The sequence below is a fragment of the Bombus fervidus genome, chromosome 3 (assembly GCF_041682495.2).
Source record: "Bombus fervidus isolate BK054 chromosome 3, iyBomFerv1, whole genome shotgun sequence".
Lineage (NCBI taxonomy): Eukaryota > Metazoa > Arthropoda > Insecta > Hymenoptera > Apidae > Bombus > Bombus fervidus.
The window spans coordinates 18,464,991-18,492,696 of record NC_091519.1 but is presented as its reverse complement, the minus strand read 5'-3'; the positions used below and the strand labels follow the sequence as shown (position 1 = coordinate 18,492,696).

The 27,706-nt window shown below is 49.1% G+C and overlaps 2 protein-coding genes across 4 annotated transcripts in view; one reads left to right on the top strand and one right to left on the bottom strand.

Moving 5' to 3' along the window:
• Eip74ef (Ecdysone-induced protein E74) overlaps positions 1 to 27,706 on the bottom strand; it is a 143,644-nt gene that overhangs the window by 97,903 nt on the left and 18,035 nt on the right. For all 3 annotated transcript variants that reach the window (XM_072022884.1, XM_072022883.1, XM_072022885.1), the window contains exons 2-4: positions 6,537 to 6,829; positions 6,179 to 6,449; positions 5,998 to 6,099 (exon numbers count right to left, since the gene is read on the bottom strand). In XM_072022884.1, coding sequence (XP_071878985.1) covers positions 5,998 to 6,099; positions 6,179 to 6,449; positions 6,537 to 6,680 — 517 coding nt within the window. In that variant the 5' untranslated portion in view covers positions 6,681 to 6,829. The remainder of the gene's footprint in view (positions 1 to 5,997; positions 6,100 to 6,178; positions 6,450 to 6,536; positions 6,830 to 27,706) is intronic.
• Positions 7,642 to 23,562, top strand: Lsm11 (U6 snRNA-associated Sm-like protein LSm11). Its single transcript, XM_072022902.1, has 5 exons — positions 7,642 to 7,851; positions 7,930 to 7,996; positions 16,066 to 16,202; positions 20,237 to 20,375; positions 23,274 to 23,562. The coding sequence occupies exons 1-5, from the start codon at positions 7,654 to 7,656 to the stop codon at positions 23,420 to 23,422; spliced, it is 690 nt and encodes a 229-aa protein (XP_071879003.1). The 5' UTR covers positions 7,642 to 7,653; the 3' UTR covers positions 23,423 to 23,562.

Genomic DNA, 27,706 nt, shown 5'->3' with positions numbered 1-27,706 from the left:
TCCCGCCGGTATAATTAAGCGCGAAGGACACGCGGGTCGGTAACTTAATTCCCACGAGCGGCGTGCACGCGGCTTCGTGACTTCTGCCATGCGTTTCCTCGCCGGCGTGTTTCCATGCAATTTTCCTGACGGCCCATCGCCGGCTTTCGCAACGAAAATTAACTTTGCACGACAAGAGGAAACGGTCGAGAAACAACAATGCCAACCGGTTTCTCCTGCAGCCGAAAATAATCGAGGATGTCTCTCCGTCTTGTTATCGCGTTGCCTCCTTTTTTCATTATCCTCGAATATATCTCGCGACGAACTACTCGCCGTAGTATTTTTTATCGTTAGAAAATTTGTCAAATTAAATCTGCCAAAGCTTCGGCTGCGTTATCGCGTTCTTATCGCAGAAAATTGTTCTTCTCGCGAGTATCTCTCGTTTATCGACAGTCGCGGAAAAACACGTGACGTTAGACGCGTTTCCACCGATCCAATGGGTCACGTTTCAACGTAACAACAACAAAGCATTGGTGAACGATGACACGACAGCGAAGGCGCGAGTTCCAGCTACGTCGGTTTCGAGAATGTCGAAAAAGCCGCGGGAGATTGTTCGCCGGAAAAAAGGGACTCCCTCAAAGGGACTGTCGAGGAAGTCTCTACTGTAAACAGACCGCGTGCATCGGCTTCGAGAAACTAGGGACGCTACACGGGGGCCAACGATGCACGTGTTCCCCGTTAGTACGACGTAACTACCCTCGTAAAACCGCCTTCTCGTTTCCGTGTGTTGTGCTTTCGAATTTTTTGTCAACCCTTCTGAGTCGATCACGAAGACGGCACGTACACCTGTCACCAGTCCTCGTTTTAACGATCCCCAAGATTTTAACGCCGTGCATGGGAACACGCCGAGGATCACCGTCTGTTTATGTACATACGCGTTCACTCTCGTTTCGCTTTCGAGAACCCTTGGTGCGACGTTCCTCCGACTCTACAACATCAGACCGACTACAACTTGACGCCTGTGTTACGGTAATTACGTTGATTCTGTCTAGTTCGATGGATCGTAGATACGATGCAAGTCGAAAGCCGAGCTAAACCGAAACGCAAGGATCGCGATAAATCGATAAACGATACGATACTACGAGCCTCGTTATGGATCTTCTCGTTAGATGAACCAACTCTTTGTTTCTACGAAACGATAAAACGCCGTGTTATCGTTTTTCTAATTTACGCTAAAAGAACAAGATTTATCGTTTTGTCCCGCTGATAGAAAAAATATGTATCGTGCGAAAGAAAGTGACGAATAACGCGATATTACCGATACGCACCGATACGAAAAGCGTTCTTCCATCAGCGAACACACGCGCCCGTAGACGGTGTTCGCTGGCTATGAAAGCGATCTACAAATACGTTTCTTCCGCAGCTTGCTCCGTGGTTCTCGCCTTTTCGAATTATAGGCGACGCAAAAATTGCACGATAGAGAAACAAAGGCAGAAGGTTTGCGTTTCTCTACAACGAGGGAAAACATGTTTGTACAGACAGTGGCGTAGATTTCCAACAGGTGGTTCTGGGAATTCCGTCGAGCAGACTCGCGGGTCTTTCAAGTTCGAATTTCCAAGCCGCGTCGAGTCGATCGAAGAAATTAGCGAAGCGTCGAGGAAGTTGCGGTCGGGTCGGGTTCACCGCGTCGAAACGAAACCTCGGGTAAATATTATCTCAAGCTTTATACACGGCGGAGAAATCGGAAGGGAATGGTTTCTGCCCGGCTTCCGCGTCTGCTTTCGAAAACGCTTTGTTCGTTTTTCCCTTTCGGCGTACCGCGTACGTAGCGTACGTAGTCGTCGACGTTTCGTACGAGAAGCAGCGACGCTTACTTTCCACGATAGAAAACGCGGTGATCTACATGGGCGAAACCGATTCGAAGGAAGCCGAAGAGAAAGACAGAGGATCTCGTGAAAGTAGAAAAAAAAGAGGGTCTCTGGTTGTTCGTCACGGAGCTCGTCGCGCTTCTGTCTCGTTGCGTATTTACGCGCCAATTTAGTCCTTTCGCGAGGAAAAGCGGCTACGGTGACTCACCGCCTAGACTCGTTCGCCGTGTATCGAGTCACTCTACAGACTCGACCGGTGCCCTAAAATCGACTCTGCGATTGCTCAAGGAATTCCTTCTCTAAAAGGGAACGACTACGCGCGTTCGTATATTATAATTTTCCGATATCTAGATTCGTTTTTCAACCAGCACGACCATATGTATATCGTGCTTAAACGCGAAAGGCAAGAAACCTAACCTCAACCTAATCCCAATCTAAAATCACGGAAGTCGAATTTCGATATCTTCGAGATCGAGATTTTCTACTAATTGTCTCGTATCTACGAACAAAATATCTGGCGCGATATTCTACGTTTCTGACGATTTCCGCGAATTCTATTGGCGCGACGATCGAATATGGCGTTAGTTGGAACGAGTATCGCCTCGGGAGGGGTTATAGGTAATGCCGGAGTGCCTCGACAGGGGGCCCTGACCCCGATTGCAGAAAATGTCAACACTCTGGTTACGTGGTCGCGCTATCGCCGGCCGCGAAGCAAACGCGCGCACGAAAACGCTCGCAACGGCGAACGTGGAGCGTGAAAATGCGCGAGAGGGGGGAACAATACACGGGTGCGGTGGGTGTATGGGTGCGTGAGCGCGTGCACAACACACGTAACCGCGGTACGCTTTGGTGTCTTTAAAGTGGCCATCTTGACTTCACTTTCAAACGTTCCGTGTGTCTTGCTATCGGACTACAGAGAACGAACTAGAGAGAAAAGGAGACGGAAGGATACGAGGGAAAGCGGAAGAAAGACGGAACACGGTGTACGCATTGTGGTACCGTGTGGCAATACGAGGAAGCCGATTACTCAACGATCCAGGATCCCTCCGCGTTCGACGCTGGTTACACGTGATTCCGCCTAACCTCCGCGTCTTGCCTACCGATTCATATTCGTCGTATCTTTCTTATCTTGTTTCTTTTTATTTTTTTTTTCTTTTTCTTGTTTCTACGTTACTTGACCGAACTCGAGATCGAAGCGCGGTTTCCGCGACGATACAAACGAGATACCCGCGAGAAAATCTACGTTTAGCAGAGAAAATTCTAGAATCTTGGCCCGCGGGTCGATGAAAAAAGTAATTGGATGAAAAATTGCGTTTCGTGTCGCTGTGTGATTTTGAAATGACTTTTTCACCTCGTAGTAGAATTCCATTTACGGGAATAAAAGTGTATTTAGCGCGATTAACCCGTGCGCGACGTAAAGGTTAGCAGCACGGTGAAGCATTTTAATCATCGGTTCAAACGGGCGAAATATTCGTTTGAAAATGTGAACTGTATTAATCTGTACTGAATTCACTGTCGATCTTCGTTATCCCTGCCGCCATTTTGCCAAACCATCGCCGTACATAGACGTCGAAATTCGTGATAAAACGCGACCAAGATGCGAAAAAATAAATTCGAGTGGAAGGGAGTGGCGGCCGGTCGAAGGGAGTAAAGGAGGAAGATGCATCGATGGCAAAACGGTGGGATATCGATTCGCTGCACCTGTTTTTCTTCGACGAACAGCCATAGAACGAGGGGGAGAGAAAGGGGGACGAGAGAAAGGGAAAGGGAAAGGGAGAGAGAGAGAGGGAGAGAGTCGACGCCGGGTCTCGAATCTATTTCCGTGGGGCCCTAACCCGAGTGTCGAGAGACGGAAACAGACGGAAACAGACGGACGGGGGAAGAGAGACGGCGCAACAGAGAGACAGGGGAAGAGGAGAATTTATGTGTTTGGAGAGGGTCAAGGGAACGAGGGTAGCGACAAGTGCAGCAGAGTCGTACAGCTGGATGCAACAGGGGGTAAAGAAACGCGTTCCCCTGTCACGCCTGCGTTATCCAAACTAATTTCTCCGCGTCACTTGAAAATCGATCTTTTTTAACCGCGTTCCAACGAGTTCCTAGGAAATTCGAGTTGTCGCGCAACTCGTCCCGCGAATATTCATGTAATTTCCGTTCGATGAATCTGGAGCTTTCGAGAAGAAACGCGAATCGTTTGGAGAAAGGAAGGCGAGAATTCACCGATATCGTGGATTTTCACGCGTTCACCGCGATAGATAGGACGTATCTATCGCGAGCGTAACGACGCCAACGATTCTACGTGAAAATCCACTTTTTCGTCGGTTACGCAGGATGCACACGGCGAAAGTGATGCGTGTCGAAGAGACGAGACACAGTCGAGTCCGACAGAGCGAGCAAAAGTGCACGCGAGAAGTTCTTTTCTCTCGTGACTCGAGAAGTTCGCTCGGTAGAGAGATAGAGATTCACGGACGTGAACTCGGAATTCGTTTCGATCTATCTCGACACACGATTTGTGAATCGAGTTTCTCGCATTATGCGAGAGGGTAGCAATCGATAAGGAGGCTCGAGTATCTTTGCTAGAAAAATCGATCGACCGGCGTAACTGGATCGATGCTCGCTCTTCTGCGTCGGTAAGCAAAGCGGAAACGAACTACCGGCCGCAAAATTCTTACCGACAGTAATTGGAACGTAAATACGTCGACGACACGAACGACATATTTTCGTCAATATTTTACTGGAACAGCGTTCTAATCTGTATTTATAATAGTTTTGCTAGAAAGTACACGGTTTCTCACTTTCCAACCGCTTTCTAAAAATGTGAAAAGAACAACGGCGAGCACCCATTCCGATTCGTGTTCTAACGGCACGTAATTGGCCGTCGCGGCCTGCGGTTGAAACGGAGTCGCGAAGTCTACCGCGGATCGTTGAAACGTAAGACGCGCAGTGAAAATTTCCGTTCCACTGTATCGTTGCAACGAAAAAGAAAGAGGCAGAAACATGGAAACAAAAACGAGCAACGCGAATCGAGTAAACGTTCGAAACTCTTCTCGATCTTGAATTTTCGAGAACTAGAAACGTCGATTCGATTAATTTCTATTACCGTTTAACCAGAGCCACTTTCCTCCTTTCCTTTAGATGTTTGCAATTTTTCTTTCTTATCGTTGAGCACTGGCAGACGGAAAGACTCACCCGCCCCTTTCATCGTTTTAAACGCTCGGGTTAAAGGCTAAGCGTCTCACGCGGCCTACAAAAGGTCGTTACCACTTTAGCAGTGTCGTGCATAAGATACGTTTGTAAGACGGTTGCATGCACGTACGTACGACACACGCGTTATGCATCGAAGCAGAGCCGAGGACGCGCGAGCGTCCCGTTGTCGCTTCGGCAGGTATGTTCCGAGTTATAGAACGCGACACCTAACGCTCCAAGTGGCATAATATTTGCCCGCGCGAGCCTTAAGGTCGTGTAAATACGTTCTTCCTCGATGGTCGTTGCACGTTCCTACGTCTCGAGGCTGACTCGAAGCAATCGCGAAATCGCGTACGCACGTAGTGTGTTGTTACGACATGGCTGTAAATTGTAAGAATTGGGCCACTGCGAACATCAGCGCAGAGCTTCGTGTACGTGCACGTCATACGCGAATGTTGGTTGCTTTTTTTTTTCGCGTCGACGCAAGAACGCAGGCGCGATTATCGCTAACGCGGATGTCTGGTCGCGATTCGCGGGGCCTTGGCCGGTTTCCCTTTCGGAGTAGCGAATCGGCATTGTTTAAATACCAAGTGTAGTTCGAGCACCAGTCCAACTCCCGATGTATACGTCGTTCGTTCGTATCGATGTAAGATACAACGCGCTCTCCCATGGATAAATCACGCGAGCAATTTCTATCGTACCGACAGGAAGGATGATATTTACGATGGTAAATCGAGCCGCCTGAAGCACCGGTAAACGAACGAAAGTATCGATAAAGTAGGACCCCGGAGATATAACTACGGTCGGTAACGTAGATCGGAAACGATGGTAGTTTAACGTACGACGGCCGATATAACAGATGGAACGACGATCGAAATTGGAAGATCGTTGAAACACCGCGCAACGAAACTAACCGCGATCGATCGATGGTTAAAATCGCGAAACGAGTACGTGGAAGAAAACTTACCTTTACTCGTTTCGGGTTGAATATTCTCCGTCTTGATCTCTGCCCTCGTTGCGTATGGGATGGAAGTTGGAGATGCTTGCGACGAAGGAGCCGCTAATTTTTCTGTTACGAGAAAAGAGAAAAACGATGGTTGACGATGATAGTTCTCGTGCTTGAAATCTCGTCTATTTACGAAACTCACCTGCTAACAAAGGGTTGGCAGCCGCGATGTTGTACCTCTGCCGTCGACAGGAAGGGGTTACGGAAGTTGTGGTGGACGTGGGTTGACTGGCTTCGGCCAAATCAGCTTGCAGTTCTCGAAGGAATGTGTCTAGCGTGTCAAAGGGTTCCTCGCCCGTGACACCAGCCATTCCTTCGCCCTCTTCCGCCGGCATGTTCGGAGCTGCCGGCGTCCCCACAAGAGCACTCAATTCCATCGGGGAAAATTCTACCGATTGCCCTGTGCTGCTTTCCTGGTGAATCGATAAAGTCTAGTTATCACTCGATTTCGCGAGAAATCGATCCTTTCGTTCGGATGAAAATCATCATGGCGGACGAACCTGAAGACATTGCGTTAAGTCGACCATTTTGCCGTCATTGTCAGGGCACCAAAGTAGCTCGTCGTCTATGAAGGGCATGTTTGACTCCTCCTTGGGCACGAGGGTGGAGGTCAGCGTGAGGGTTTGCGATACGGGGACCGGCATCGGGACCCGTACCCTGCGGCGGGGCCTCTTTAGCCACCCCCGCGCTTTCTAACATCCAAAACCACCTCTGAAACGTCCCCACTTTTCGCCTCCTTCTTTTTCTGCTCCACAGATTTCTCCCTTTCGATTTACGCGCTACTCCGATTCCCCTGCAACAAGTAAATTACATTTGTCGTAGAACGAACCTCTCTCAACGAAACGGAAATCATTAGTTACGTTCAAAAATTACTTTCTCTCGTTACACGGAACGGACATGTTCGCGCGAGCTAATTCAACGATCGTTTCGACAGTGGTCGCCGCGATTATCGATCTTTAGCTCGACGTATTCGTCGATAGCGAGCAAAACAGTTCGATAGGTTTAATTATCGTGCGAACCGTGAAACGGTCCCGTTCGATCATTCGGTTCGTCGATGCAAAGCAAACCGATTCCAATAATTAGAAGTTGATGCATGTAGAAGCGTGTAACGGGACAGGTAACGTTGGCATTTCCATGAAAGTGAAAACATCGAGTGAAAACTTTCTTTCTGGCTTGTAGGTTGTTTCACTTCCTGTGCGCGTAACCTCACTCTCCTGCCGCCGCTGCATTTCTATGCAGCTTCTACACGCCGCTGTCTTTACGTAATCCTCAGCCGCGAAAGAAAGTTTCCATCGTTGCGAGGAGGTTAACATCCTCTAGCCTACCTATTCAAATATCGTTCGCTGCCCCATGTAATCGGGAGCAACGCGCTGCGTTGAAAACGAGGCGATCAAATATCTATATACCCGCATGGAAAGAGAACTCTCCAATGAAACCTTATTATTTCCTTTCTTTATATAATCAGGGGAAATTTGTACGAAGAAAAAACGTCGCTCGTCGGAGCATTTGTTTTCTCTTAAACTCGAAACATACAATACGGATGATATTGTTTTCAAAGCGGAAGTATAAACGTGTGTTTGACTCAAGGTGTGAAATTCAAATCGCCCGCCGAAACCAATGTCGGACAGTCTTAACATGGCAGACGACGAGAGTAGCTCGACGTCCGACGAGAGTTTGGACGTGAAAAGTGTGACATTTAATCCGATGAAAGCACTTTATTCGAAAAAGATTCAACTATCGACCAGCAAAGCACCGATTTACGACAATGTTTCCAAGTTTGAAGCCGTAATGTCTGGCCTGGCTGGTCAAAAAAAAGTGCGTATTACGCTTACGCGTGCCGGTCGCACGTTGTCGGCTGAGGTCCTTCGTTTTCGTTTTCTTTAATCGTTTCAGAAGAAAGACGAAACGCCCGACGTAAAGCGAGGAGAATGTTCGAGACAACGATTTTTACCTCATCAAGGTAAGACGACCGTTGTTACGTTCCGCGCACCGACCACGTATTTCGTTTATTGTTATCGGAAAGAGTGAGGTTATACCACTTGCTCGACCCAATCTTTGAATGCTTGACGAGAGATGGCGACCGTGTGAAACCCTTGCGTCGCATCGTCGTCGGGAGGTCGCAGTTTCATTCATGATAACTCGCACGTGGTATCAAATTTCAATATGCTTACGGTTAGCTAACACGAACAGTGTACGTACGCGGAAGTGGAACGGGGAAGTCGCGTGAGAGCCCATGACGGTTCACGCGTCCTTTTTACACCCGAAGAAACGTACTGCGCGTCTCGTGCGATTTTTCGTTCAATTAGAGTATATTAACCTCTCTACTTTCAGAAACATGCCGTCCGGACGATATGTGCCCAGTATACAATGAGTTATACGCTATTTACACGTATACCACGTCTCTGCGGTATCTTTGGAAAAAATAAGTCTTACGCGTCTCGTTGGATCGATCGCTCGGAAGGGAAATGGCGCGGTTTCATCGAAAGAGTCACTTGCTGAGGTAGTTTGTTCCATATTTGCGAGATGCTCTCGAATGAATCATTCAGCCATGTTTTTTCTTTCTTCCCTTTTTTTCTTAGTTCCCCATCTAGGTCGGTTGTTACTAATAACGCGAACAAACGACGCCGACTGTGGACTCTATATCCCAAGATATTGGCACGCTTTATTTACGAACCGGCAAATACCACGAAGGTCGTCGGTATGCCTTCGCGAGGCGCGCGCGTAGTTGCGTGGAATTTGACCTCCGCGAAAGTGCGTCTCGTGGAAGCTCCCTCGGTCTTCATTGTTTCCTTCCTCGCGACTCCGGTCCTTTTATCGCGTGCCTCCGCATCACCGCATCGTACCTAGTGTCACGAAGCATTCGCCGAGACCTTCCCCCGGGTACGTCATTGTGCAAACCGCATCGTGGAATCCACGGTAGAAGGTCCCGAAATGTTTCGCAATCGCGGAAGCCTTCCGGCGATGATCGACGCGTGTACAGGGTTATCGGATGCGCTAATTTTTTCCTCTTTTTTTTTCTTCTTTTTTCGTTTTGTTTTGCGTTGGAGTATCATGAAAGGGGCTGATTAGAAAATTATCATTAGCGCTATTATTACGACGGATTCTTCAAACAAATAGAGATCTCGGTTCCCCTGAACTATTATTACGCTATGCATCGCAAGCAAATTCTTATCACTAAGGACGTACTAGAGAAACGTTGGTTAGTAATTTTGAAATTTGAAATGGCACGCGGGGTACTTGGAGACGGACAGCTCTGGTATTACATCAGACGATCATACCGAGCGTCGTGTATGTATGTCGAGTGGCGTTGTACGCCCGGTCGAAACTTGACCGAAGCCCGCGTCGCTTCTTAACCGTGATTCTGACACGGTGCCAAGCGAGGTCGGCTTAGATTTTCAGTGAAAGTGGCGCGGTTACCGAGGTGAGCACCGCGACGAAATTTCGGCACCGCTATGTTCTCGTGGCCGCCAAGGGAGACTCAGGGTGAAGCGAACGAGACAGAAAACGGGAGGGACAGGGGAAGAGCGGCGCGGCATAGAAAGCACAAGGGAAAGAGGGAAGAAGGACAGGAGGGGTTGGTGGGGTTAGTCGGTGTGGACAGAGAGGTAGGCGCGTTCCCTTCGTGTCGCAGCGGGTAGCCCGGGGGGGTATGTATCTATTGGCCGGCAGCCAATTACACGAGGCAGCCGATAAATCACGGATCCCTGACCCAGTGCAGTTTTATATTTACAGGCGACGCTAGCGCGCGAGAGAGGAGGAGGTACGGGCGCGCGCCTCTGCCGCTGCCGTCACTCGCCGCGGCATTCACCGTCTTTCTCTTTCGTTCTTTCTCCGGCGCTCGTTCGCATCTCTCGGTGCCGAGTGCGCCGAGAGCAGCGACGTGTCGGTGTGTAGGGCTCTCTCGTGTGCTTGACGATGCTCTCTCGCGCGCACCACATCGTGTGGAAAGCCTCGGCACACACGGAAAGGCGGAAAGAGAGAGAGAACGAGAGGGAGAGGGCTTGTTCCACAAGGGGGTGGAGAGAGGTTGGTCGTTGGGCTGTATGAGTAAGTGGAGTGGGGTGTAACAGCGTATACGTACGTAATGCAGCACTTGTTGCGCCCGGGCGTCGACCTCGGACTCAACTCGAGGCTCCGCGCCGGATTGACCGTCTTCTAGACCGAAAATTTTGCACGGTGCATCGCTGCGTAACCTCGTCGAGGCCCTTTGACTTCCGGTTCACGCCTGAGGATCGCCAGATTCGAACGGAACGTGGAAATCTCGGTGAAGGATCTCCGGTCATGGATATCGTAAGGAAGCGACAAAGTCACGGACGACCGTGAATCGGTACTTTTGATCTTGGCGAGCGTTTAGCTTCGAGTTGCGAGAGGAACGGATCGTAGATGTTTCGGTGGTCTCAAGCAGGAGAAACGGGTGGTAAAAACTCGGTACGATATCGAAGAGGATCGCGGGCGCAACGAGAGTCGCAGCAGCACTTGTTGCGTCCGGACGTCGACCTCGACTCAACTCGAGGCTCCTCAGCTTCGGCGGCCACCGAACACGTTCGGCCGGAACTGTGATTTTCATGATTGCGCTTATGTAGAACGTAATCGAACGTTATTATCGTCGCTTAATTCGCCAGGGGCTTTCTCGCATAACGCTCGTAATCTTCGCGTACACGCTCGCGTACTTGCATTTTCCCTCTTAATCGCTGTTCGACACAGTGTCCCTGGAGACGCGTGCGTATCGCGCTATCCCCTTCCTCGTACGCGAAAACAGCAGGAAGTTGGTTCGAGCAATAAACTTCCGTACAATGCGACGAAACGCGACTCCAACGATCTTTTGCGCGACCTAGGACAACGTGAGTCATTCGTCGTTCCACGACTACCATCGACGAGTTCGAAAACTCGTTAAAAGATTCGCACGAACACGATCTTTCGATTTCGTTGCTCCATTCTGGATCTAGATTCGTCTAGATGGTCGTCGTTGCTTTCGTCTTTCGTATTCCGTGCTCGTCGCAGAAGTCGTCGTCGTGAACGATAAGAAGTTTTGTTGGCGGAGTAGCTAGCAACGCACGAACGCCATCGAGTTTCGTCCGTTGGCCGGCAGAAACACGATGCAAAGCGAGTCCGGCAGTCGTTCGCCCCGAGTAACGGAATACACGTCGTGCTGCCGATGTTTTCCCTTCGATTCTCGCGGCGTGTTGCGCAATATTTATACGCGCGCGACATATGCATCCACCACTCGGTAACTCCACCACCGAGGCCGACCGACCAGCGCGGAGGGGACTTCTTTTCTTCTCCGTGGTAGTGGCTGTGCAACGGCTAGCAAGCAACACCGGCAATCCCGTCCAACGCACGATGCATCGCGGCGTTTTTGTTCGACAACGTTATCGGATACGGAAGCGTACTCTGGTTAGTCTCGAATTCCTCGCACGAACGAACCGAGGAACCGAACGAACGCAGAGGCGATGTTCCTCGTTTTTCGAGCAACTTGGTTCGATGGTAAATGAGCGACACCCGGTAGACTGGACGATCCAATTCCTCGGCCGTTCGTGTGCACGTACCGCCGCCTCGACCTATCCCAACGTAACAGATGACTATCGAGCACGTCGAAACGGTGGCGTTCCTCACCCTCTTTGAATTTCGAGTGGCACCAGCCCGCTTTCTTCTCGGTCAGACCGTCGTTCTATCCGTTCGATCGAACCAGCTTTTTCGACGAATCTCGAACGAAGGAACCGCGTAACCGAAGAGATCGAACGATCGAATTGGCGAGAAAGAAATCGTGAAACGACGATCGTACGGGGAAACGCGTGAAAACGGATACGCCGCAAGGGTTAATCGCGTCTGTCGCTGACTCGCTGTTCGAAGAAGAAAGAACGAACGACAATAACAGGCGGAGCAACGACTCGCCGAAAGGAACTCGGCAAACTTCCTAGATGCATATCGCGATATCATTGAGAACAATTCCAAATTCAGCGATCTCTCGCCGATCTACTTTTTCTCTGATCCGCGCGGATCGTTCGCTCCTGGGGTAAAAGTGATTTCTCCTTTCTTCTGGAATCTCACCGAGCCTCTATGGACTTTCCTGTCGGTCGTTCTCGCGGTCGATCGCTATTTCCCACGACGAGTCGTGGAAGTACGACTTCTCGTGCCTCCGAGAGAGAAGCGAGTAGAAGCAAGAATCTCGTTCGTTCGAAAGCGGTAAACCACGAAAACAACGTCCCACGAAATTCTCGTCCATTCGCCTTCCTCTCTAAGCGCGTATCCCCTTTGGCTCGTTACCTGTCCGCTACTTAGAAGAAAACAAAGCGGAACGGCAGAGTGGGAAGGAGGGAAAGAGGGAGCGAGGGGGACAGGCGAGAAGGGATCGAAAGGGCCTGGTCGCAAAAGTAACAGTACCTACGGATAGTTCGCGTAAAGCAAACTCTCGCGAAGCGAACAAGCCAGCCGGCGTTTTCTCGTGTGCGTTTCTCGCCTATGTATGTGTATTCTCGTACATGTATACACCGTCTTCTCCTCCCCTTCTGCCTGCCCACTCCCCTTCTTCTCGTGTACACACACGAACGAAAAAAGCTGCGGGTGTGTAGGAGAGCGCGTGCGCGCACGTGTAACGTCGGTGGAGCGTAGGTACGTGTCGCGTGCGCGAGTATTCGCCTGTGTACGTGCATGTGTATACGTACGTACGTGGTGGTGTATGCGTGTATAGAGAGGTCTGGTGGCTGCTCGGCTGCCTGCCTCGGCTCTCGGGTGCGCTGCCCGCCAGGACGTTGAACCCAGCGCGACTCAACCTGGGGATCATCCGCGGGTACAACCAGCCCTCCTCCCTCTCCTCTTAACCCCTCCACATACCCCACCGATACTTCTCGCTGCTCTACCTCCTCCTCCTCCTCCTCCTCCTCCTCCTCCTCCTCCTCCTCCTCCACCTTCGCTACCGCGTCTCTCTCGTCGGTCTCGTGCCTTCTTTTCCTCTCTCCGATCATCTTTCTCTCGCTCTTCGTCAGCCGTTGCTTCTTCCTCTTTCCTCTTAGTAGCCTCGCCCGTTTCCCCGCGATATTTCGTTGCCCAGAACCCCGCAACGGGGTACCGCCAGTCGCCCCACCTGCCCCGCGTACGAACATTCTCCAGGGGCCGTCGTACCCACCTGCATAGGATCCTCTCCTCCTTGGGACCAAGTGCTCCTTCGCACGCACGGTAAACATTTTTGCAGGTGAACACGTGATATATGTTGCGCGGACGAGTCCGTCCGATCGGGCGTACACGATAATTGCCGGGTCCGACGGTAGTATGCTTTTTCATCGGGCCCGGCTTGGTCTTTTCCTTTTTACGATTGTTCTCGCGCCATCGTATCGTTTCGATCATCTTCCGGTAAAATGGAAATATATACGATATATATATATATATACACACACACGATATAACGTGTATACGAATACACGTAGGAGAGTGGTTTTACTCTGATTCTGTAGGAATCGCGGCGTAAGTAAATTTTTGACGAAACGCGAGTTGGAAGTTGGAAAGGAAGAGGTGGAAGATAATACAGCGGGGCCGTTTCGCGCGGTCTGTGCCATCGTTCTCGACTCGCAGTTGTAAAGCTAACGGTTTCCTCCGCGGTTCACGCACGTGAACGCTGTGGAAGCGGCGGGTCTCGCGTTATCTTGTTCGCGCTGCCGGTATATAACTGAAAATGGAAAAATGCTGCAGGACTGGTCGAAAGGGGAGAGAAAAAAATAGTGGCACGTTGGAGGTGGACGAACGTTTACTCCTTCCTTCTCCTCCCTTGCTCTTTCTTGCTCTGCCTCTGCTTTCTCGAGAGCTCGCGAGATCGTCCAAGCAGATTGCATCCTCGCGTGGAGAACGAGAACCGACAGTGGAAAGCGACTATCGTAAACACGGAGGCGACCCTTCCGTGCCTCGAGTAAATATTCCGTAGCTTTCCTTTATATCGGATGGAGATATATCGGCGTAAAAGCGGCAGATGCTCCGGGCGTAATTTCGATAATCCGTTTTACGAGCATCGCCAGCCTTTCGACTTGATCTCTGGCGATCGCGTTTCTTCGGTTCCATATAAACTGTGGGAAAAACCTGGGAGGATCCGCGCGTTCGCCATCGCGATTAGCCACGCGTGTACCGTAAACGAAGCAATTTCTAATTTCACCACGACTCCGCTGCCCCGCTAGCTTCGCCGTCTCCCTTTCGCCGTCCTAAGAGACGAAGACGCGCGATCGTATTTTCCTCGAAAATCCATGGAGCACGGTTCGATGGACGTATTTTTATCGGTCTCGCGGTAGACGATCGGTTTAGCCAGGCTAGTGGTTCTCGTTCGGGGGCTTCTCGCAACTTTTTATTTTTAGAAATCACCCAACGCACCGTGTACCGTAACGCCACGCCGTGCTCTCGAAAAATGGCTCGGTCGCGCGAGTGTCGGCGAGCAGAGCGTTAGAGGCTGCTGGTCGTAGCTCGCCCGGTGGAATTGGATCGCGACGATAGTGAAAGTGGCGCGTGGTGCACGCGGAAAGGAATAAAGAAAGGTGGAAAAGAAGCGAGTAGAAGCGAGGGGCCGGGGTAACCGGGGAGCGTAGCTTTAAGGTGGATGAAAGTTATCGGAGAAAGCCAATTGGCAGCGTCGATCTCGCGAGTGCACGATCGCCGCTCGAGCCGCTCTTTTCGCGCTCGCCGCCCGTCTCCGCACGCAACGCCTATCGACGAACGCTGCGTTCGAAGGTGCGCGCGCGAACACGAGCGCGAGACCTTGCTTATATACTTCTCTACTCTCTTTCTCTTATATACGAGTACACGCATATATTGGTATACGCGTCGTTATACGCGTTATTATACGCGTCCGTGTATATGTGTGAAATTGTGCGCGGCCGCGGCACGGTACACACACACACACACGCGCGCGCGCATACACGGGCAAAATAAGTGCACTCGTGTGCACAGCGTATGGCAGAGAGAGAGTGTGTATAGAGCAGAGCCAGCCTTTACGTAACTCTGCGGCGTTCCTCTTTCCGCGCCTGGTCGGCCAGGGCCGAGCTACCTTCTCGCTAGGCCCCCTACTATCCAACGTCATCGCTGTATATACACGCACGTACACGCACGCACACGCGCATTTCCCCGATCCGAAATCGGTTTTTATGGGAACGCACGATGATATTCCAGAGGCTGGTTGCTTAGAGTTAGAGAGCCGCCGACCGACGACCAGTCATGCACGGTGAATACTTTCGCCGCTGCGAATAGTTAACGAAACGTGGAACGTACAGAAGAAGTTACGAGTTCTACGAAATACGCGTTCGCGTGCCTCTCAGCCGCTACGTAATTTATCGTAATCAAATATTTATCGTCATAAATAACCTGTCGCTAGCGCGACAATGCGGTATACCCCTTCTTTCCCTCCATTCTTTTTTTTTCTTTTACCTTAGAGACGGCGCGATGGCCTTATCGATAGAAGGAAGAGAGGCTGCAGGGTATTCCGCTCGCGCAATTCGGTTCGCTTCTCTCGCATACAAAGTCGATTTTTCTTAATGGAGCCGCTGTATCCGTCGGTATCTTCGACATCGTCCTCGTTGTCGGCCGCCGTATGCGTAATGTCTCGTCGTCTCTCGTCTCGCGGTGACGACAAAAACCAGCAAAAACCGAACAACTAGAAGCGCGATGTTATCGGCGAGCGTTCGTCTCCGCGGAATACAACGATGATTTGTCGACGGACCGACGAGTCGCGAGAGTCACATAAATTCTTATTAGTACGGCGTTATTACGGCCGCCTGGAAAAATTCTGCCAGAAAAATGCCGAACGCGTCCGCTCGTTAACCTGATAACTCGCTCTCGATCGAGAGATATAGCGAATCTCACTCCCGTCGCTCTTTATTTTCCTAATATTTTCGTTTCGTTCATCCTGTTTCTTCCGATCTAATCTATTTTGACGATACATGGGACAGTTATAGCCTCCGTCCAAGATTTTTGTTTGGCTCCAACTATTCTATAGAGCAGGGCAACACCGTAAGAAGAATAAATTCGGAATCAGCGATTTTTTCCCTTTGCGATGTGCAGAGCCTGTGACTGGCATAAAGACGACCGGACGACAAGACTGGAGTATAGAAGGAAGAAACGTCCTCGCGAAAATGCAAAGAGCCTTCGGCCCGTTAGGTATGCTACACGGATACATGGAAAGTCGGACCCGCGTTAAGGTAGGTCAGGCCCTGTAACATTTTTCCACGAATCAGACACGTTGTTTCAAAAGAAACCATTGCCCTTTAACCGTTACGATCAATACTGAATTCGAAGAAGATCGTAAGTAACGTTAGGAAATCGAGCGATCTAAATCTATAACGTGTAAAATGAAGAAATAAAAGAAATACGTGTAAACAAAAAAAAAAAAAAAAAAAAAAAAAAAGAAAGAAAAGGGTAACTTTAAAGGCACCGAATAGAAGAGAATACGTGAATCGACTATCTTGATTCGTGCTTGGTGGCTCGACGACCATGGAAATTCGAGGGTAGTCCTGAAAGCGGCACTGTAAACACCCACGCTCCCCCATCTCTGCCTGACCCCTGGCATTGTGCGCGCACGCACATGCGGCTGACACACTTTCGCGATCGAGAGACACGTGCGCGAGCCCTTCGAAGGTAAACGAGGGCTGGAAACAGCCGAAAGGTACGGATAGATAGAGGGAGAAAGGAAAGCATTCGGGTCAACACTCGTCTCCATGGAGACAACCAGGGCCTTTCTCCTTTTGTTTACGCCCCTGATCTTTCCCTTACTTACGAGGGACGCTTCAAGAAGACAAGGTCGACCATCGAAAAGCCAAAAGACTTGCTCCATGGAACATGGTCGTTTCGCTCGCTATACTCAGGAAGCGCTTAAGTAGCATGTACCTTTATGCCAACACAGACAATTACTTTCTAAATCGTTCGTTCATTCTTCGTCGTTTAATTACGTTTAATTACACTATCAAAGGGTTAATAGAATAACTTCCGGGAATAAGTTGCACGCTAGGGATTATAGCGACGGAGATACGGCAAGGTTAGAGGAAAGCTTGGTACTTTATCTGGACGGTTGCGTAACGAGAAAGCGAGGACGCGCGCGTATCAAACGTTTTTAATCTGGCCGTGGCGGCATTCTTCTTCGACGGGGAAACTGAATATCGCGTGTGAGTCACACGGCGATCCAATGAAATCACGCGAAGACGTTTCTGGATCGTATTAGTCGCCGACAACGATCGCGAGCCATTTTTCTCGCGACCGGAAAATAAATCAACGTGCAAGGTCTTTGTGTTTCATTTTCTTTTCCTCCTAGCGTATCGTTGTAACGGAGAGAAATCGCGAGCGGTGTCGCCGACTCGTCCCGACCGAATCAAACGACGAAAGGAGGAAAAATCTACTTCCTGCCACATCGAGTATCTCGTTGCTTCCTACTTCCATAATTAGCGGCGCATTTGGTGAATGCGAGGGAACGGGATTTCTGATCCGAAGCAGGAAGCGTTACGCCAACTTCTCTTCTACGTTTCCCGAACTGCTCCAAAACGAAGCGAGGCTGGCCTAACGCGTCGTCGAGATACGACCAAGTTCCAGATCCGGGATAAAAATAAACATAGGTTCGCGTTCAGATCACGTACGGTGATACGGTACAGCGAATCGGTCAAGAAACGTTTTCAAAGGGGGCTATTCGTTCTTATCGTCCGACTCCCCGATCGTCATAGACACAGATAGCAATATAAGACATTTAAAACGTCCCAGCTTACTCGGTTGACTTCGTTCGGAACGGAACGTCTGGTAAAAAAAGAAAAAAGGTTAATCGTTAAATTGATGTAATTGATCTTCCTGCGGAAGCGCCAGTCTATATTCGATATTCTCAATGAGCGGAATCGAGTTCCTAATTAAACTCCTTTCGGATGCCGAGCTTTTAATAAGAGACGGGAACGTGTTTCTCGATTAATTACTTTCATTAGCTTTCATTCGCGGCTTTGTCCACCCATCGTCGTTCCAGCGACGTTTTATTTCTACGACAAAGTCATCGCGCTGTCTCTAAATGCATCAGCACGCACGTTTCTTGAAACCAGCGTCCTTGGGAACAGATCCTAATCTCTAACCTTCGGATGTGCCTGCATCCGGAAAGAAGATTTCTATCTGCGTCGATCGATTACTCGGCCTTCGGCTGCTTCTCAAATTGCCGAAGAAAGCGATTGCCTTTTTCCTTGGAACCAGTCCCATCTCGCGTTATTTTCATACATTCCAACGTAATAGCTTGTATAATGCACCGTTACGTTACGTAACGAAGATCGCGAACGGAGAAAAAGGAAAGAGACGGTTAACGAATATGATTCGCGCGAGGACAATCGTCGTTGCGCGATTTCTATTACTTCGTACGCGTTCGTCGTTATCCCGTGTCGTTGCGTTCGCCATCACGCTCTTACGCTCTATCGTTTGTCGCTGTTATTCTCGTGGGATTTCGTTCGAGCGATTTCTTAAGTTATTACGATCGAAAGAAACGAAAGTAAATCCGTGCAATTCGTCCGACTTTGCCTCGATCCTGGCTTAAGAGGCGCTCTAAATTTTCCGGTCCGATCGAAATCTCTCACCGAAACTCCAGGTTCCATCCGACCGATATTCGATATCTTTGGACCGGCTGAATGCACAAGAAATTTCACGTATTCGATCGCGGTGACAAGACTAGATCGAACCTTGGACCCGACGAACGAGCAAATCTACGAACCAGATGACAACGTTGTTATCCTTCGCGATTAATCGACGGATCTGGCCCCGCTGGACCAGCAAGGATATGCCCCGAAGGAATCTTGAGGACTCCTAGAATCGATTCTAGCTTACAGCTGCCTCGGCGTCCCTCTTCTCAATGGCGTTTCGCGCACGTACGCTACACGTGCACAGAGTCAATGACGAGCAGCAAAAGAAAGGTATCGTGAGGTTGTGTTTCGAATTCTTGATCGAACTTTTCGAACACCTCGCGATTCTATTCTATCGGGTAAATCGGATCGATTTGAGAAAACGGAGCTAAAAAGATTTTTATTTCGCTCGAAGAAAGAACAAGTTGGATCGAACGATTTTAATGGAATTTACACCGAAATCTCAAACGATCGAGTTGGAAAGAATCGATTAAACCAAATTAAAATGTTAAAAATACGACTCGATTTGTTCGAACATCTCGTAGAAAATTGTACTGAACGTTCGATGCGTGTAAAGAGAAGGGAGAGGGAAGAGAGAGAGAGAGAGAGACAGACAGACAGAGACGGAGGATCGAGTCAGAGTCGGAGTCACGCAATTAGTTTTCATTGCGACAAAGCTGGGTATATATCAGTGCGAAAGGCATTGAAGGGGGCCTTGCCACGGTCTGCACTTCCGCGTATCATGCTATCTTGCCTCGCGACATATCTACGCGCGACAAACAACGGAACGGCGTTCGTATTCTCGTAGACACGCTCGTGGGTACCGTCGTTAATACAATTATCGTCTGGAAAATGGAAAAGTTCGCGCGTGCACGTACACTTTCTTCCTTCGATCTGAAACGATTTTCGTCGTTCGTGCACGATGCCTCAAAATACAAAGTTCAACATCGACGAAGATTTAACCTTCGAGGAGGCTTTGTAAAAAGAATCTTCTTCGTCGAATAAAGCTGCACATTGGCCATGCGACCTTCTTCACGGTTAAAAGTTAATAAATCAGTGACAGATAATCGAGGTTGAAACATTGTATCCGAACGGAGCACGTACGCGTTTGTCGGCAATTTGTCGTAATTGCCGCGTTAATGCTCTCCTTTCTCCCGTTCTTTCGCGAAGCAAAAAAAAAAAAAAAAAGAAAAGAAAAACACGTACAATTAGAGCATGTACGAATTATGCATGCGTCGTTTGGTGTGGTGCGCGCAAAAAATGACGCACCGCCTTTTGCCGGGCCGAAACGATCGATCAACGATGGAACGAGCACAGGCAGCCGCGCGCGATGTTCATCTTCATCGCAAGTACGGACACGTACGATCTGGAATAGGCGAATCGAGATGCGCGTTACGTTCGTGCACTTATTTTCGAGGGAGGAGAACGACGACGTCTCTTTCTCTCTCTGTCTATCTCTATCTCTTTCGCTTATTCCGTCTCGTTCTCGTGCCTGTTTCGCGAGAAGCCGGCTTTACCTGGAACGGTCGAACCGCCACGACGAACGGGTAACACGAGACTCGCCACGATTTAAAAGGAATAATCGTTCGTCCTTTGTGCCGAAGGTCTACACCAGGAACGCGCGCGGCATAAGGGGACACGTGGAGGCATACGTGGCTGCCTTCGACAAGCACTGGAACCTCGCGCTCGAGGACTGCTTCGAGGTTTGGACCCGTAAAGTCAAGAGGAAAGCACCTGCTCTTGGTAATTTCTTCCTTTTTTTTCTCTTTCTTGGTTTTTGCTTTTCTTCTTTCTCGTCTTTCGTTGATTCTGCCATTCCAAGTCATTTAGATCGAGCCGCTTTGATCGAGCGACAAAATTAACGCCGTGTCGATTATAAATACGCAGTCGTGTATATAAGACGATCGTAAATTTGATATTAAACGGACAGCAGAGCGAGTCGATTATTAAAATAACGTTGTCGTATCAATTTGATGGGATTTCCGTTTATCTCGTTTGGATGATAGCGTGGAACATCTGCGATGAATCAGAAATCATTGGGATGCTAATACGGTCTATAAAAAGCGGTTGAAAGCTGTAACCTCCGACATTTGTAACGTGGCCGCTGGCTCGTCTTGCCGTGATTGGAGCGCGACAGGCGGTGCGCGAGGCGCGATACGGCCCTGGAAAAATTCAACCTCTGACAGTCGCTCAAGGCTATCGCCTTGCCAGGGAATTCTAAACAACAATGTGGTGGGTTCAATGAAAAGTCGAATAGCCACGACTAAAAGCTATCGGCCTTCTCCTGTCCTTTTTACATTTCCATGGAATCACGTTCGACTTAATAAGAAAGAAACTAGAATCATTTTCGATCGCTACGAAATTGTCCATACGATTGAAACACGGTTAGAGTTTTATTTCAAACGAGCAATTTCAGTTTCTACGGTGCGTTAACATATCCTGATACTTGACGCGGCCGATACCGTGACACACGAAGCAATTCGTCATCTGTTCAGGGTTACATTATTTTTAACAGCATAACGTTTGCGTTTCGCAAAAACATATTCGGTATCTATTAATCGACCTCGAAATGTTTCCATCCCACAATATATACAAATTGGCATGCAAATTTTTAAATTATACATAATGGACGCGTTGCGCCGTGTGCGTCCAGAATTTTAATACATCGTATCAATAGGCGTAGCAACGTTCGTACGTATTCTTCGAGCTCAACGAGAATCCAATTTAATTCTTCTTACACTTGTCTGACCATGAATGACTCCTACTACTGTCCGTGTCAATGAAACGTTCGCGCGCCTCTTCCTATTTACACGGTTAATCGATGTACGAATAGCACGGTAGCGCTTTTCCTACCTTCCATTTCCGCGCCTCTGATTCTCCACTCGTCCAAATCTATTACAAGATCAACCGTAATTACGCGTTTGAATATTTTAACACCGATGTTCTGTATGAATGAAACTTTGCCTAATAACAACAAGAGTGGCCTTTCGGTTCCGTTCGACCACCTATTTTGAATAATTAGCCACTCCTCCCGATAATAGTACATACGAGTGACGCGAGAATCGATAAAATTAATCAACGGTTTCCGGCTGGCCGTTGCTTATCGTTAGCCACCTTTATTTACATGAAAAGAGAGAAGCGGAGGTAGTCAAGGGTCGTTGTATCGCGAGGGATACATCCTTAGGACGCCCCTTCACGCTAAGGGGCAAAGACCGACCTTGACTACATAGTGGTTGCTACGTTCGATACAAGGCCCATGTGCTTCGCGTCGTCCGTTTCCCTTTTTTCCTCTCTCTCGCGCGCACACGCGCTCCTTCCTTCTTCTGTTCATCGAACGCAAGAGGTCGTTCTTGCTCTCGCTCTTTTCCTCTTTGCTTCGTTCGCGTCCTCCTCTCTCCGTTCCTCTCTTCCTACTACTCCCGTTTTCCTCTTGCTCGCACCTCTGTTCTTCCGTTCCATCTTCCTCCTTTCCTCATTCCGCTACAACCCTACAACCTTCGGCACACGTTTTCATTCATTCACGTGGGTACGCCGCACGTGCGTCCGCAATTGCAACTTCCCTCGAACCTCTCTTATCGAGACCTTCGCCTTCCTCGCGTTCTCCACCGCTTATCCAAAGATATCCGGTGAACTGTTGCGTTTCTTCCAGCAACGCGTTATCCTCTGTCCGTTTGCATTTTTGTCGGTCGTTAGCCGGTAACCTAAATTCCTATCGCGAAACTCGTGCAAGACGAAAATTTTCAGAACAGGAATTTCGTTTATCGCTGCGTGATCGTATGTACGATTTTGCCAGCTGATTCGATACCGTCGTACCTTTTCCAGCATGATAAAAATCTCGATAGTTGTTTCAATGTGCTCGTAAATCAACGAAACGATTCAACGATTTTTATGTTGTGGGAGGACAGTAGGGCGGACGCCGCCGAGGGATGATTAATTGACGCTCGGTCGAGAAAGAGACGGAGAGCGAGAAAAAATAGAAAAACGAGAAAGAAGAGAGAGAAAATATAGGACGACTGTGTGTTGTTGTTTCGAATCTAAAAGGTTATCCCTCCGAGAACACTATAATCGCGGTACACCGAGAGTTCAGGGTTAGTTGGCCTACTGACGTACTTTAGGATATCCTGAGGGGTCGAGAGGTCGTTGATACGAAGCGGTGAGGGTGGCAAGCCGAGCGACCTTGAAGAGCAACTTCCAGGATCGATGTCTGCCGAGTACACGTGTCCCAGCGACTCCTCGCGCTTGTCTGCTCTCTCCTAACCGTATCGCCCTACGCCCTTCTGCTTCCCCTCGAGCTTGGCGGACACGTGCCAGCACATAAACAACCTTTCGAGTCTTACCTCGTGACCCATCGACATTCTCTTCGTCCGCGGTTTCTCCGTGACGTCAACCTCCGCTGTTTTCTCCCTATCCCGCTCCGATTCCCTATACAGGTTTCTGCTCTCGTTTCCACGATCAGAACGTTGCAATAAAAAAAAGTTTCATTTCCAATATCAACTAAATCGAACGATATGTTTCGATGATACGTCTTCAAGAATCGTGAGCGACAAGGTGCGTTTGGCACCGACCAACCATTTTCGGCAGACCCTCGATAAATTTTCCGAGTATTAACTTTTAAATGGTATCGCGTTCTCGATCCATTAGGTGCTCCAAGCGGCATGAAGAGGAAAGAAGACACCGCTCCCAAAGTAGTCGTGAAGAAGATCGAAGGAAAGGAGGAGACCTTGGAGAGACACGTGCCGCAAATGCTGCTGAGGGGAGAACAGGTCGCTATAATCGTCAAAATCAATTGAGTCAGTGAATACGTCCTACCACCGAGAAACTGACACTGGTGACGTCACACGATTCCACGTTGCGACGTATCGTATCGCCGGACGAGTAACGAGCAACGCGACGCAAATAATTTTCTACAATAAAATTACAATTTTCGACGTTTTGCTTTCTTCTATTAATTCTCCCTAACGACGATTCCTGAGACTGAGTTTCCAATGTGCGACGCGTTTAGGGAATTCGAATTCGGCAAGTAGATGGATTATTATTTCTAACCGGTGCGCCCGCGATCACGTTCGCTCGGAAGGAACGAGGGTGACGAGCTGTTCGATAAGAAACAGAGATAGGAAGAAGCGAAAGAGAGGCGAGAAGCAGCGGGAGAAAACACAGAGGCGGGGAGAAAGAGCACGATCGGTGCAAACATCGACGGGTCTCGCTAATCTGCGGCTAATCCGCAGCGTGACCATCGACGAGGAAATTGTACGAGAAGAAAGTAAATTCGTAATTGTTCGGCTGCACGCTGTCGTTGCAGTAACTAACTCGCTGCCGCGGTCGCTTTTTCTCTAAGGCGGTGCTCGTTGCACGTTAACCGGCTCTTTCTCCTCGTTTCTCGCGTGCTCGCGAATTGCGCGTCCTGAGAAATAAGAAAGTTTCGATGAATTACGCCTATAAACGATATAACTATTTCTTATCCCACCTCCAATACCTTCATACCATCGACCATAAATTCTTCAATTTAATCGCTAGATTTTATAGGAATCGCCCTGCCTTTGAATCCGTTCTCCACACAACTAAAGAAACTACCAAAACCATTGGCTGCCATCCATTGGACATCAGCATCCTCCCACGCAAATTTTCTTTCCTTCATGTTCAACGAATCGAGAGTAACGCGAATTTTTCCTCTTCTCTCGGAACGGCCAGACGATAACGCGCGCCTCCTTCGTTTCTACGTCGCAGAAAAGTGCAACAGCGTCGCTTGGGCCACGGTGAAAGCAAGAACCCTGTCCCCCCTTGTCCCCTAGATCTACCGGGGGGCGCGCAATCCCGGCAGGCCCTCTCACTTTCGCTCTCCGGAGAAAGTCTGGCCGGCGTCACCGCTGGCCGCCCTCCACTCTGCCCCTCTGCAAACCATCGCCACCACCGCCGCCACCACCGCCGCGAGCACGCCGGTCCCTCGCGCGTCCGACCACCACCTTCCTTCTGCCTCCCGTTGCCTCCCTGCTCTCCTCCTCTTGGCCCTTCCTAGACCGCCCCTGACTTCGCAAAAGCGCTTGCTTGCATCGCACTCGGCAAGGCGAGCACGACTTCTAGCTTCGCTGCTGTAAACACGATAGAGAGAACGAGGCCTGACGGCGGAACCAGAAGCGAGAAGCACCGAGCCGAGCCGACAGAAAGAAAGAGAGGGAAAGAGAGAGCAGAGTCGGTTCTCTCTTCTCCGTTCTCCTTCGCGCCACTTGTGCACTTCTTCTACGGTGTGCTCTCGAGCCGACGGGGGTTAATGCACTCCTAGAGCAAGCCATAACCTTAGTCGGGGCCCTGGAGAAGCGCGGGAATCTTAGTGGCGTCGGACGCACTAGGCGCGCTAGAACCACCGAGCGCGCCCGATGTTTACAGAATCGTCGCTACGATCGGTAAACGCGCGACACGAAGATTTTGTCTAAGGTAACGTGAAAAATCCTATGGATCGTGGCTGATCTTTCCTGGGCTACACGGAGGCGGCAGACATTTCAATTTTTAACGTTCATCGATTGCTGCTATAACTTTAAACCTTTACGAATCGTATTCCGATTGAATCGTATTCCAGTATGTACGCACCATGTACACAGCGTTCTGATTTTGACCTGTTACCGCGGAGATTAAAGTCGTTTAAAGATGTTCGTGCAACGATTGCTCGACAGAAATTCCATCGGTTAGCAGCAGCGAGATACGCTGTAGAAAAATGCGCGAACGGTCATCGAGATTCGTGGACGCGAAACCTTGGAACTCATTGTCTACGAGCGATAATTGGATGTACTTGACTACACTTTCGTATATGTGTGCACACGCTACACGCTCGCCTAGAGAGAATAGTTTATCTCTCGCCTGTATCAATCTGTCTCGCTCGTTCGCGCTAGACGATAGACTATAGAGGTATACAACGGTCCAGGGCCGACAAGCGACCGCCTTGGAGGCGTAATGACGATCGTAGAAACTCTCGAGGCCGGTCCACGAGGGCCGATGGTTTTATGAATGCGCGAACGTGATAGAAGACTCGAAGAAAAACAGACACACATCGATACCGTACAGGTATCGGGTTTTATACTACCACTACGATGTACGATTCAACTAATCGATCCGGCAATTCGTTCGATTAATTCATCCAGAATATTTCGTATAAACGATAAACTCGATCGAGATTCGCCGTTACGAGAGTCACCGCATACTGTATACGATGGTATATATTCGATATCGGAAAATGTTGATTTAATTTGAGCGTGAAACTTTCGGAATCGAAGCAATTTAACGCGTTCGCGTTTCGTTTGCACGCAGTTTGAAACGCGCGGAATCGCCGCGGATTAATTTTATTTCGATCGAGTTACTTGGAGATTTCGCAACGCGTCGGTTCGCGTCGACGATCATCGTTTCCAAAATATTTACTGAAAAAACAACGATGTCGATACTCGAGCGTTTTAACTGATATTGCAAAACGATTTGCAGTCTATAAACAAAGCGAGGTCGCGTGGCAAAATGAAACGAAACGGGAGACCTCGCGGAAAATTCCAGATCGCACTCTGTCCTCGAATTTAAACGATAATGAGCGGGGGAATAAGAGATTACCGCGTTCTATGAACCAGCAGCGAGTTTCATTCTTAAACGAACCGTCGATCTTTATCTACGCGCGACTCTACTACGCCACGAGATTGCCTGCCAATCTACCTTTTATCGAAGACGAAGCATGGTCGTTCCGCGACAGATACATTTATGCGTCCAATTTTAAATCTGATTTATTCTCTACTTTACTCCTCGCCGCTCTATATCGCGATGTTTACCAAGTTTATCTCTTTATTTATAGTTATTTATTCATTGAAATTGACCAGCAAAACTACTGCACTGCTTTCCAATCCGTGGCCCCTTTATCGAAGAACGAATTTCTACGATGAAACGTATCTTTAAAAAGTGACGTACGCTTCTGCGTATCAAATTCCAAATCCGATCTATATTCTACTTCGCTTCTCCGCTGCAAATTCCAATGTTTATCTATTGCACCAAATTAGATCGAAAATCGTTATACAAGCATCGACGAATTTCGCGAGTTAGGATGACGCAAATGACGGAAAAGATCTAACGCGTGAAATTTCACGGACGAGAATTCGACAAATTCTTCGACGACATAGTACCAGAGCGATCTTGTAGGAACGTCTGTCATCGCTGTGACGACCAGTGGAAACTCAGGTCGAAGTCAACGAATGTCCGCATCGATTCGAATCGAGACGTTCGACTATGATGTTTCCCGCGCTGATTGGGAACCGCGTGGGCTCGTAGCCATCCACACGCCTGCAGGAGGAGGCGCACACGTGTCCGATCCGCGGGCAAAGTGTTGAAAATAACCTCTTCAGCGTCCCTGACGAGGTGGGAATGTTGAGTTTGCCGCGAATACTATTCTGTTAGCTCGTGATTTGCACTTCCTAGTCGAAGCTCGTACGCACCAATACATCGGCCACGCGCATTCTCTACGCGGTATGCACATGTACGCGATACATGGAAGGATGAGAGTGTACATGAGAGGCCGAGGAACGTATCGGAGTATTGGTGAGCGTCGGACGAGAACGTTCGACGGTGTCGGTGTAAAACTAACAATAATAATAAGGTTGAGTCATGTGGGGCCTTCGAGAGCAAAGAAGGGCCTTGATTTGTGCCCCGGGCAAGGCGAAGCTCTCTGTCTCTCCATCGACCGATCGTTTCTCTCCTTCCTTGATTCGACGTGCTTTTTTGGAGCTCCTTGCCTGCTCTCGGGGATTTCTACGTTACATAGAAATCGATTCGAGGGCAAGCTGATCGTAAAAATCTGTATTTCGGTCGATTCGATCGAATCGCGCTTAAAGAGACCTCGTGTTTCATCGAATAATCTTACCTTCTCGAACTTCTTGTCATTCGTTTTCGGATATGCAAATCCGAACGAATCGTTTAGTTGGAGCAAAGAATAGTGTGTATCCGATCCAGGTCGCCTAGTTAATAACGCGTTCGTTTTACGATGACCGGTAAAGATATTTGTATTTACGCTTATTTTCCAACGAAACGTTTCATTTTCATAGTATCTGTAGTGGTAT